We start from the raw sequence: 12994 nt of genomic DNA on the forward strand, positions 1-12994 counted from the left end.
CTATAAGGGTGTTCCCCTCCCCAGCCACCTCCCTTCCTCCTCCCCACCCCCCAACATTCCACTACACTAATGACATGACCAAGGGCTTCTCCTCCCATTGGTGCCCAACAAGGCCATCCTCTACTACATACGCAGCTGGAGCCATGGGTCTGTCCATGTGTACTCTTTGGTAATGGTTTAGTCCCTGGAAGCTCTGGTTAGTTGGCATTGTTGTTCTTATGGGGTTGTAAGCCCCTTCAGCTCCTTCAATCCTTTCTCTAATTCCTCCAGTGGGGACCCTGTTCTCAGTTCAATGGTTTGCTGCTAGCATTCGCCTCTGTATTTGACATGCTCTAGCTGTGCCTCTCAGGAGACAGTTATATCAGGCTCCTGTCAGCATGCACTTCTTAGCATCATCAATATTATCTAGTTTGGGTGGAGATATACATATATATGTACACAGACACACAGACACAGACACAGACACACACACACACACACACACACACACACACACACACACACACACACACACACACAGGCTGTATACCCATGTGGGGCAGGCTCTGAATGGCCATTCCTTCAGTCTCTGCTCCAAACTTTGTCTCCAGGTACTTGATAAGGAAAGTTGGTTTCTTTTGGTTCATAGTTTGAGAGGCTGAATAGTGGGTGGGAGGTCCTATCTGTTGTGTTGTATCATAATCTGGCCAATGGTATCATGTCATGAAACCACAATATCTCAGTGGTATAGATGTTCACAGATGCCAGTACTGGGTGGTCTCATTTTATAGCCACCTACTGAATCAATTACTATGAGAGGGGGTGTTTATAAAGGGAGACAATTGATTCTGTCTCATGGGACCTAACTCACTTTCATGAGACACGTTCATCCATTCTAAGGGTGCTTTCACCATGACCCAAAGCCACACCTCTTCATAAAGATTTAACAACCTTGGGAACAGACTTATATAATTTGAATCTTTAGGACACATACCACATCCAAAGCACAGCAGGGTCCATGGCTTAAGACTGTTTTCCTTCTCATTGTTCATTGGATACAGAACCTGGAGTTCCCATGTCTTCTTGGCCACATTTTATCCTCCCCAAGGGCAAATTCACACTTCATCCTCAATCTACATACATAAAATCTTCAAGCAAGATGGGAAATAACCATGATTGTCTACACCTTGAAGTAAGAAAACCTTGAGGCTCAGGGTGTAGGGAACCACTCAGTTCTGCTGGATCTGTGATTACCACTCCTATACTGCACAAGGAAGAGTCCATGAAGACAGATGCTTGAGACATGGGAGGGTTTGGAGGTTGGAACACCGAAACAGGCAATTAGGCCTCATAATCAACTTGGTTCTACTGTGGCCAAGTCACAAGGTCCTAGACATGACAACGCAATTCTCATAACTTTCAGATAGCTTTGGGAACTCTGGAAAAACTCAGATTTCAGCAATGTCCACTAAAGATTCTAAATTTGATGTTTTTTTTCTTTTTTAAACAAAACTGTGATTAGAAGTAGAAGCCTATCATCTTTTATGAATGTCTCAGTTTGTTTTATAGACTTATGTTGTTCAAACTGGCCTTGAACTTGCTATTAACAAATATATTTTTTTTAAAAAAAGCAACAGCCCTTATGTTATACATTATATTTGGAGCATTGGGTTTTTGCTATCAAGTCCCATTTCTGGGGAAACTTTTGGAGCCAGCAATGGGTTCTTTGAATGGGATAAAAAGGTGTTCCTCCAGCTATTGCTAGGGTTACAGACTTAAGGTGACACATGGATTTGCAAGGCTATTGGTTCCACTTAATGGACAAATAGCCCAAAAGACCAAGGAAAAATGGAGAATCTCCAAATCATTATCCTTACTGTCAAACCTTTCTCCCCATCTGAACACTTTACCTTTCAGTGTAACTTGAATCAACACGTGTGTGTGTGTGTGTGTGTGTGTGTGTGTGTGTGTGTGTGTGTGTGCTCAAGCATGGGCATGTGTGTTTGTGTAAGTGCAAGAACACCCAGATGCTGACAGAAGACAGAAGCAGAACTTCTCAGATGGAATGCACCGAGCCTATACACTCACTCATGCCTTGGGGAAATGTTACCTGTATTTTTAATAAGCACACAGGGCAGTGATTCTCAACCTTACTAGTGCTGCAGTCCTTTAATACGGTTCCGCATGTTGTGGTGACTCCCACCCATAAGATTATTTCATTGCCACTTCCTAACTGTAATTTTGCTATTTTGAATTGTAATGTAAAAATCTGGTGTGTGACCTCTGCGGGGGCTGTGACCCACAGATTACAAACCACTGACATAGGGTAATCCTTAGCCACACAAATAATAGTACATTAGTAGTTTTTAAAATTAATAGATTAAGTGGATGGGGTCAGATGCTCTTATTTATCCATTTTCATGTGCCTACTTCACCATAAAGAATGCACAAAGAAGCTGTGTATGTGAAATGAATTCCCATAAGAAAACTTACAGCTCAGACAGTGATGGCTTGGATGGGCAGGGCAAATAGAAATGAGCAGACTGCAGATTTTATTAGTTCTGTGTAAGACAGACACTGGGATCCCACAGTAGACATCTCAACAGGCACTCGTAATGGAATGAGCCCAAGGGGTCCTGAGGGTGAAGGGTCCTGAAGGAGCTGTCCATAGGGAAAACCCATACAAACTCCATGATCTCATTTTATTAATCTAAGAACAATAACCAGCTATACGTAAAACAAACTTTTAAAATACATTTCCATTTTTAATTTACAAAATAAATAACAGCAAATATGAACAAAACTCTTCAACACACATCTTCCTAACTGCCCACGTATAAAACCCCGTTGGTTATAAACTCCAGGTGAAGGGATTTTGACAGGGTGAGCAACTTGCAAGAGGCAACTTAAGAGATGAGCACAGGCGTGCATGTGGGAGTCAGAAGAGTCAACCAGAAGTAAATACCCCCAAGGGAAAATTATTTCTTTTGTAGCTAACAACTGATGGCTTGACGCCGAACCCACCCAAAGAGACGCTTCACTTTTGCCAACATTCATTCCTTCAGCTCTACGGAGACTAGATCCAGGACCTCACATGAGCTAGGTAAGTGAGCTACGCCTTCAGCACATCCCATTTAACATTCTGAATAACAGAATGGAGGAATGAAAATGTCCAAGAAAACAGGAGTCATCCACTTCCCCAAAGTACACAAGGGAAGTCTGGTCCTAATGAGGAAACAGAGATCTAGGCTCAGCCAGCAGCCTAGGTTAGTGACTCTGAAGAAAACTATCCACAGGCTGCTTTGAGAACTAGGACAATTTATACCAATACCTCAAAAATAGATTTTAGACTCATCGATATCCACAAATCTTTTGATCACAATAGCCAGGCATGGAAGGCTCAAAGCACCAGTAAGGATGAGAGATGTGGATTCCAGTTCATAGAGCAAAAGCCTTTGGACAGAAATCTTGCTTTGGTTTCCTTAGAATAAAGGATGCCAGAGCAGAGAAAACCTGGCCACATCCTTGCAGTCTCAGACATATAAGGAAGTGGACTCTCGACATGGGATACCATCTCTGCCTTCTTGTGTTGATGGGTGGGTCTTATCCCCTGTTCATTATACCTGAGAAGTGTGAGGGATAGAGGCACAAACTCAGAAGGACTTGCCTTTCACAGAATGGTGCCACCGGCACTCAGGCACCTTCTGGGATATGGGACTGTGTTTATCTGAGAAAATGTCACCTGTATGTCTAGTTATGTGATGATGTCTCTGTACTCCTGTGCCTTGTGTATTTACTACATGTAAGTTGCCTTTGAGTTGCAAAATGAAAACCTGCCCCTCAATCCAGAAGCAACTGGGAGGAAAAGACTCAACTTGGAAACAGGAACAAGGTGGTTATCATCTGTCCCATCTCAGCTTCTGAGACATGGCTTGCTTTATCCAAGGGATCTGCAATGTGGCTAACTGTATAATTTCTCTGGCTGGAGAGATGAGTTCATTTCTGGAGTCAAGGAAGGGGTAGAAGTAGAGGGAATAGACAGCCCATTGACAAGCAGCCTTATTTCGGGCTTCTTTCTCACACACTACTGACTTTCTGATCCTACAGCACACTAGAGTGAATAGCAGAGCAGACTGTTCAATTGAGTGTATCAAGGAGCTAGAACTGCGTCTGGCCTTCGGCACATGTATGCTGAATGAAATCTTACCTTAAAAGAAGAAAAAAAAATTCTCAAAGCAAGACAAGTCACCATAGCAGAGAGGGAAAGAAAAAAAAAAGAGAGAGAGATGTAACAATACCACAAACTTACAAGCCAGTCATCAATATTCATTCATAAAGATTGTGACATTCTTGGAGCTGATTCCAGTGCCTTTCACTACCTCAGAGTTCTTAGCAAGGGCAATAAAGACTGGTTCTTCCTGCCCTGCCTCTTCTTGTCCCTTCTGTATTCTTCCTGCCCTGCCTCTTCTTGTCCCTTCTGTATTTAATGTCATTGAAGACTTCAACTTTAGTACTGACTAATGATTCTTCTTTTAATCAAATTAACTCCTTCATCCATAGCTTCTGGGCCAGCTAGTTTTTATGTCAACTTGATACAAGCGAATCATAGCAACAGAAGCCCTAAGACAACTTCCCAGAGAGGTGAATCTCCCAGCCTTGTAAACTCGCACTTATGTACATTACCCAGAGTCCTTTGTGTCGAGGCAGCTGAAAGCTGCTCTCGTCCTTGCTAGGGAAAAGGAATCAAGGAAAAATGCCCGACAAGAAAAGGGAGTTGGCATATCTAGGCACTGACCGGTCCAGCTCTGCTCAGAGACCACATTGAGGACTCACTTCTGCTACTGTTCACTGCAAGAACAGGCAGAGGATTTGGTTTGTCTTTTCCCACCCATTTCTGTTCCAGTAGCAGCCCACAAAGTATGGTGACATCTCCAAATCCTTTTTCAGTCAGTCTGCTAGAGCTCTTCTCAGAAGCCACAAGCTCCATGGAAGCCCTCTAGCACCCTTCTGGTTCCTTCTGCTTCTCACCAGGGCCTGGTTCTTTTTACTTAAAATAATCTTCAACTCTTATTAACCCTTCCACGCAAACGGTGCCCCAGGCTGCCATCTCTTTTTAGGGAAGATGCATATCTGAATTCAGCCTCAAAGACCCTGAAGAAAAATAAACCCTATCAGATCTTCCCCAAGTCTAGAAAAGAAAGTCACTGACTGCACACCCCATTCTACCCTAATTGCACCCCATGACCACCTGTGTAGGAGGGAATATTCCCCACCTTGAAAAGTGAGAAAACAAACAGTGCAAAGTTGATGATGATGCCTGGGCTTTGAGACCAAAAAAGTTTAAAATTTCAGAGCCCGCGTGTTTTCCATGGCTGCATGTGGGTTCTCCTTGATGGAAGTAAAGAGATTCCTGTGGCATTTCTGGGATGTGTATCCTAACTTCTCTAGTGCTGGGTCAGGCATGCCTCTGTGTTTTCCTCCTTTGATGGCTGTGATGAACCAGGCACAACTCCCTTATCAAAGGCGGTGGTGAGAGGAGACGTGCAAACGAAGAGGCAGGTGTGCAATGGCAGATCCTCACGGCTGGAATCCCCCTGCTCAGTTGAACTTGGAAGGAAAGATTCAGGGGAAGGCCACTGGAGAGATTTGAGAATGCCCAAGGTATACTCAACCCACAGCCAGAAAGCTTTCAGCTTTGCTCTCAACAACCAAGTCTGTTAGAATTATCTGGGGCTTTCAAATACCATTCTCACTGGGGCTAGGCAGCCAAGACCTTGTTAGAGATGCTATCTTGGGTACATTGCATGTGAGCAAGCTGGGCTGTTAGTAAAAGCCTGTAGTCCACTTTGTGTGAGAGGCTTTAATTTCCTTACCTGCAAAGTGAGGTAGGTGTGTGTGTGTATGTGTGTGTGTGTGTGTGTGTGTGTGTGTGTGTGTGTGTGTGTGTGTGTATGAATTTAAAAACCCCATCTAACTCAAAACATCAGTAACACCTTGTGGTCATCTACATCAACATAAGATTTGGACATCCAAGTCATCCTAATTTTTCCTTCTGAAAGGAGTATGGCCATTAGTACCATTAGTAATCAATCAAATTCACTCTATGATCAAGAGGAATAAATAATCAATCACTGTATTCTCCAGGATAAAATCAAGTAGCAAGCAGGGACCACCTCGTCAGTCCAACAGGGTGTGGAAACGTAGCCAGTAGAGCCAAGGCTCCTATGTCCTCTTAGAGCCCAGGATTTGAGCTCAAAGGAAGAAGATGAGAAACAAGTACCAAAGAGCATCAATGGAATTCAAGGCACAGCAAGTGACTGCTGTATGGTATGGTGAGGGCCATTCTTCAGGAGGATGTCAGAATGTGAGTCTGTGGTATCTCAAGAGAAGCCATCCATACCTGAGAGTGGCCCACCTCCTCTATGCACATGGGCTCTTTCCCTCAAAGGAGACAGTAGACATTAGGGAAAGAGAACCATTGTGGCTCCTGGAGTGTACTTGGTAACTGGTCACGTCAGGGATGCAGGCAGGAAGAGAAGGAAGGAAGTTTTCAGCACAGCTGTCCAGAAGCTAACTGAGAAATCCACACAGGAGTCAGTGCTGGAGCTGTCCCCCACTCCACTGTCCCTGTGTCACCGCAGGCCAGAGCATCTGCAGGTTTAGCAACTCAGTGGCTGAGGCCAACATGCCACCACGGGAAAGGGAGAGTACTAGTTTGTTCATGCCGACAGATGGCCAGTTCTGGACGTTCCATGGGCTGAAGGGGATGAGACTCAGCATTCAGACAGACAAGACAGTTCTGAGTTGGGGAACCATCTCAGTGCAAGAAGCAGCACTGCAAGGAGCCCCGTGCCACAGGCCACCCTTCCTGGGCGCCCTTCTCAGGAAGCAGTGGTCCAAAGCACTTGGAGGTACAAAGCCAGGGTGACAGCCTCACTGAGAGCCTGGCTCAGAAGAGAGGATGCTTGATTTTCGAGCCTTTGGAGGGGGTGGAGGTGGGGCTTTGGCATCTCTCCGGACAGGCAGCGGGGGAGCAATCTGGGGAGAAGACACATGGAATTAGAAACAGTTCCTTCGTTATTTCTAAGTCACCCTCCGACTCCATGCATCTGGGTTACTGTCAAGTTTGATGTGCATTTATTTATACCATCTGTATGAGAGAAAAAGGGAACGGTACTCATTTGTCCTCTTCCCTTGAGCTTGATGAACGCACACACACACACACACACACACACACACACACACACACACACACACACACACTTACTCATGGCTGCATCACTAGTGTTTGGGTAGCTCGAATGTACTTAAGAAGCACTTAGTAAATATTTACTGAAAGGAGGAATGAAACCCATCTGAGTCTACTGCAGAGCAGCCGCCTGTCATTCAGAAGCCAGGCTTTGGTGTGAACTTATCTCACCACCAGCTGTGGGAAGCAGAGAGCGCGGCTTCTCTCGGTCACTTGACTATGTGAAGCAGGCCTCTGGCATGTTTCCCTTCCCATCTCCCGAGGCTTCAGGAGTGAACCAGGCACTGGATATATAATGCCATGTGTAGGGGAACCCCTTCCCACTTCACAGCGTGGACAATCCCGTGATGTCTTCCCAGGCGTTGTGCTTGGTGGCCACACTGCCAGCAACCTGCAGGTTCCTACCTCAGCCGAGTTCCTCTGACTGCTCTCGTATGGTTTGTTTTTGGGGGGAGGTGGAGGAGGGACAGAAGCCATCAGCCCATCCGTCTGCAAAGATGGGGAGCCTGGACATGATACAAAAGAGACGGAGTGAGGACTTACTCAGATCCCACATTGCTGTGGACATTTCCGAGGTTTCTATAGAAAGAATGGAGAAGATCTTGTACCCACATGGCCACAAGTGCTCTTTAATCCACCAGAAAGCCTCACATGGAATTCTGATGTGCACACTCCTATGCTTCCTCTTAAGTGGACGATGAGAATATTTTCTAACCTTAGGAACTCTCTGACGAACCCCAAGTATTTAGGAAATACACAGGAGCTGCAGGAACCTTCACTTGGCTGTACCTAACTCTTGATCATTGTCCCTATTTGGCACTGGCAGATGTGTGCTCCCTATGCCTCTGTGCCATGGGAACCCTTGAGTTTGTTCCAAGTGCTGCAGTTGGTTGGTCTCAGGTTGACAGAGGTTTATTAGGTGGGTCTGTTCATTGCCCTGAATGGGTCTAACTCTGCTCTTCGTGGTTGGAAAGGGTCAGCAGACCCTTAGGACTGCTACTGAATAAGTGTACCCCAAATTCCAGTCCTTTGATGATTCCAATGGCCACTGGACGGAATCACCTCTCAAACAGCTTCACACAACTTGTGACTGCTTTGATTAAGAAGTGCCTGGATTCATGGCCCTTCTCTATTCCCTAGCCGAACGAATCTAGGAGACATAGGAAAACTCACTTAGGGTTCTCATGGCTTTGGGAGTGAGTGGAGGTGGGCTCAAGACTGTAGACTGCAGAGGTGAGGGACTGTGGAATGGTGTCAGCCGGCTGTCCACCAACTGGAGACTCTTTGGCCTTTGTGTTTTTTTGCCTGGGCTCTGAAGATGAAGGGAGAAACCAAAAAAATTAAACATGGCGGACATGGCTGACCTTAGTAATACCTTAGATGCTAGGCAGAAACTAACAGAAAGGGTTAATTCCAATGGCCTCTTCTTTCTGTTCTCAAGTGTGTGTGGGTGCAGACACATGTGAGGGCCAGCTTCCCTGGGTTATCTGACTCTACTATATAGCTGAGCACACCGCTCAGTGTCTTTAGCCAGGCACTGAAATTGCACGCAAGCCGTGACATCCACCCACTCCTCACACTTGCTGTGGCAAGTGTTTACCTACTGACCCTCCCCACCCTCTCCAGTGGTCACTTTTAAGGTTACTGCATTGTTACATAGTAGGCGCTTGGCAGAGATACTTTCTGGGAATGACTCCAAAATACAGGTCAGTTCTGGCCTGGCCCCTCCTTGATTGTGACCACACACACTGAGCCAACTAAGTTGGAAACTACCTTGACTCTCAGCAAAAGCTAGGTCTTGCAAACACAAGAACTTGACTATGGAAGAGGAAAAAGTGTCTGTTTTAAAGTTCAAAAGTGAAATGAAAATGTTTGCACTGACTCATGGAACACAGTGGCAAGAGCCACAGTTTCAAGAGCAGCCCATGTGTTTCCGCTGTGGGGATGAGACCTTGTGCAGTGTTGACTTGGAGACTTGAGCCTCTCTGTGTATGCACTTCTTCCTACCATCTGTGCTTTGACACCAGCACAGGCTGCTGTGTCCTAAGACCAGCTGCGGCCAGGTTTTTATCTATAATTCACTGCTGTGCAGTGAAGGAACAGGTACCAGCGGTGTTTGCTTGCTCTGATCCCTCCCTCCTTCCCTCCCTCCTTCCCTCCCTCCCTCCCTCCCTCCCTCCCTCTACCATCATATCAGGTTCTGGAGCTTTCTCTGCAATGACTTGTGACTTGCTCAGACTCCAGTCTTTCCTCTTGAACTTGCTAATCCGGTTCTCACTGTCTTCTTTGGGTGGCAGATCTTCAACTCTGGCACCTGATGAAGCTCTTCGTTCAAACAGTGGTTCCAGGATGGAACTGTCAGCCGGGAAGGTCAAAAGTCACAAAACATTAATCCCAGTAAAAGACTTCATTCCAATGCACTAGCAAAGCCCTCAACTCCGTTTTTGCCTAGCTTCTCAGGTTCCCAGAGTCTGATGACCAAACAAACAAGTCAGGGTAAAAATACAGAAATGAGATTATCATATGAAAGGGAGAAAATATTAGTGAATGTTTACTGTACTGGTTGGTTTTGTGTGTCAACTTGACACAAGCTGGAGTTACCACAGAGAAAGGAGTCTCCCTTGAGGAAATGCCTCTATGAAACCCAGCTGTAAGGCATTTTCTCAATTAGTGATCAACGGTGAGAGGGCCCACTGTGGGTAGTGCCATCCCTGGGCTGGTGGTCTTGAGTTCTATAAGAAAGCAAGCTGAGCAAGGCAGGGGAAGCAAGCCAGTAAGTAACATCCCTCCATGGCCTCTGCATCAGCTCCTGCTTCCTGACCTGCCTGAATTCCTGTCCTGACTTCCTTTGGTGATGAACAGCAATGTGGAAGTGTAAGCTGAATAAACCCTTTCCTCCCCAACTTGCTTCTTGGTCATGATGTTTGTGCAGGAATAGAAACCCTGACTAAGACATTTACCCTCTCCCCTGTGTGTTATATATTTGTTCTCTTGTGGGTATGTGCACATGTGTACATGCCACATGCAAGCATCTGAAGGTCAGAGGTCAGCATTGAGTATCTTCCTCTATCACTTTCCACCTTACTTTTCAAGACAGAGATGCTCACAGATTGGCTGGATTGGCTGGTCAATGAGCTGTCAGAATCTGCCTATCACCATTCAACTCCAGCACTAGGGTTCTATATGTGTGCTGTCACACCTGGCTTTGATCTGGGTGCTATGGATTCTAACCCAGGTCTTCCAGCTTGTACAGTAGGTGCTTTACTGATGAAACCATCTCAGGTCCTATCAATATTTACTCTTTCCTGGGAAGAGAGAGGGACAGGACCCATAGAGTACGAGTGGCACATATCTTACAGCTCTGCAGTGTGTCACAGCTCGTGTTCTGGGGCAGGGCCTCTATCAGTTTTACCCACATTTACTTGCTGGGTCCCCTAGGCACAATTCTTAAATGTGTTATTTGCAAAAATGTTTGGCTCCAGTGAGTGTTTGAAAAATGTCCACTAGGTCTAATGATAGATTTTCAAGTCCTATAATGAAAACTGGTCTGCTCACAAATCATGGTCAAAGAAATACACACAGGGGAGAGTTGGATATGGTAACAAGCGTATTTTAGGTGAGGACAGACATCTTTGCTATTCAAAAATAGAAAGAGCACCCTAAATTTTTTTTTAAAAATTAAGACATAAATGGGTATTTAATGAAAAAATACAAAATGGAAAGTCCAAAAAGCTTAAAATTTGGTTTCACTCATTACTAAATAGGTTAAAAAAAATTGCATCTGAGGATGATGGCTTGTGCCTATAGTCCCAGGAACTTAGTAAGCTAAGGCAGGAGGATCACTCCAGTCCAAGGGTTTGGAACTAGATTGGGCAAAGTATTTGTTACAGTATATTGTTGAGCTTGTGTACAGGGCCCTGCCATCAACAACGATCATCTCAGAGCCGGTCTTGTTTAGTCTACATACCAATTACAGTCCTCACCCTTAACTGAATGACTTGGGAAGGGTTGCCTGGTGTCATATCTACCATAGTTCCAGAGGGCATTTCTATAAGACAAGGTCTCGTTTTCATAACCACAATCCCATCACTCCCTAATCTCATGCAACACTCTTCAAATTAATTTCCCGATTCTCATTTTAAATGGTGGCTTGACTGAATTAGGATCCAATTAAGAGACACTCTCTGTATTAGTTGTACACGTAGATCACTTTAAGATCACTTTTCAAACTCTAGATCCCCGTTTTTCCAGCCCAGAATTAAGTATTGTTTTCACTAGCTCTGAGGATGCAGGACTGACAAACTCTAGGGAGGGATGCTTGAGGCAGCACTGATTTCCATGGCTGTGCCTTCGGACTTCACATTCCTCTTTGTAGGGTTTTATTTGTTGGTTGGTTTAGTTGTTGTTGCTTTTAATCAGGGTATCTTTCTGTAGCTGTGGTGGTTTGCATAAAAATGGCTCCTACAGGCTCATATAAGTTTGAGTGCTTAGTCGTTGGGAGTGACACAGTTTGAGAAGGATTAGAAGGTGTGGCCTTGTCAGAGGAAGTATTATTTTCTGGGTGGGCTTGGAGGTTTCAAAAGCCCACACCCAGCCCACTCTGTCTGTTTCCCTCTCTTTCTGGATCTATTCTGGATCCGAATAAAACTCTCAGCTATGTTCCCCACACTACACTGTGAGTGTCACCAAACTCCTACCATATCCCTGCCATGCTGATAATGGACTAACCCTCTGAAACTGTAAACAGGTCCTCAATTAAATGTTTTCTTTTGTAAGATTTGCCTGGGTGTCAGTGTCTTTTCACAGCAATTGACTAGGGACCAAGACAATAGCTTAGGGTCGTCCTGAAATTTGAGACATCCTCCTGTCTTCAGCCTTTTGGGTGTTGGGATTGCAGGCATGAGCCATAACACCTGTCTGAAAGTTCTTTATCTCATTTCCTTTTAAAAGTTCTACCTAAATATCTGTCTGTCTGTCTGTCATCTATAATTTTATCATATATCAACAATATCTGTCAGTATGTCTGTCCACTGGACTGCCTGCTTGCCTACCTGTCTACCTCCCTCTCTCTCCCTCTCCCTCCCTCTCTCCCTTCCTCCTTCCCTCCCACCTCCCTCCCTCCCTAATACTGCATATACCTAAATGTTTTCTTGGGGCATTTTCCAGTTGTTAAAGTTTCCATCTGAACTATGTACTTACCTCCACTTCCTACTCATTCATTCATTCATTTGCTGAACAAACTTCTATACTTCAATTTTGTAATTTAAGAATACTTTTTTTTTTTTTTTGGTTCTTTTTTTTGGAGCTGGGGACCGAACCCAGGGCCTTGTGCTTCCTAGGTAAGCGCTCTACCACTGAGCTAAATCCCCAGCCCCAATTTTGTAATTTAATAACATCCTTTAATGTTAGGGTCCCCAAAGAGCAGACCCTTTCATGGTTTTCCTTGTTTTAAGGAGCCCCCTTAAGGGACTGCTGTATAAATAAACATAGGAAAGAGCGTGCAATCAGGCACTTGACTTCCTAGAAAGAGCTACCCTGGGCGCTCGAAAGCGTCTGAGTGGTCACCCCCATTCTGAGGTGGGAGGCGGTCTGGGTGGTTAGAAGCCAGAGAATAATATGAGATTTGGGGGGCTGGGAAGATGTCTTTGGTGAGCCAAATACTTATTCAAGCATGGGAACTTGAGTTCATATCCCTAGCACCCATGTGAAAAGAGCTGGGCAAAGCAGTGTACACCTTTTCCTCAACACTGCAGGCAAGGATGGGGC

At 45.1% G+C, this 12994-nt stretch overlaps 1 protein-coding gene across 3 annotated transcripts in view; it reads right to left on the reverse strand.

Moving 5' to 3' along the window:
* Window positions 1–2508: 2508 nt before the first annotated feature.
* Window positions 2509–12994, reverse strand: part of Dock5 (dedicator of cytokinesis 5) — a 179004-nt gene continuing 168518 nt past the window's right edge. For 2 of the 3 annotated variants that reach the window (XM_039093338.2, XM_063274295.1), the window contains exons 48-51: window positions 9415–9583; window positions 8402–8540; window positions 7634–7734; window positions 2515–7017 (exon numbers count right to left, since the gene is read on the reverse strand). In XM_039093338.2, coding sequence (XP_038949266.1) covers window positions 6913–7017; window positions 7634–7734; window positions 8402–8540; window positions 9415–9583 — 514 coding nt within the window. In that variant the 3' untranslated portion in view covers window positions 2515–6912. Of the gene's footprint in view, window positions 7018–7633; window positions 7735–8401; window positions 8541–9414; window positions 9584–12994 lie in introns of all 3 variants that reach the window. The other variant, NM_001372012.1, reaches the window with a different exon arrangement.

The sequence above is a fragment of the Rattus norvegicus genome, chromosome 15 (assembly GCF_036323735.1).
Source record: "Rattus norvegicus strain BN/NHsdMcwi chromosome 15, GRCr8, whole genome shotgun sequence".
Taxonomy (NCBI): Eukaryota; Metazoa; Chordata; class Mammalia; order Rodentia; family Muridae; genus Rattus; species Rattus norvegicus.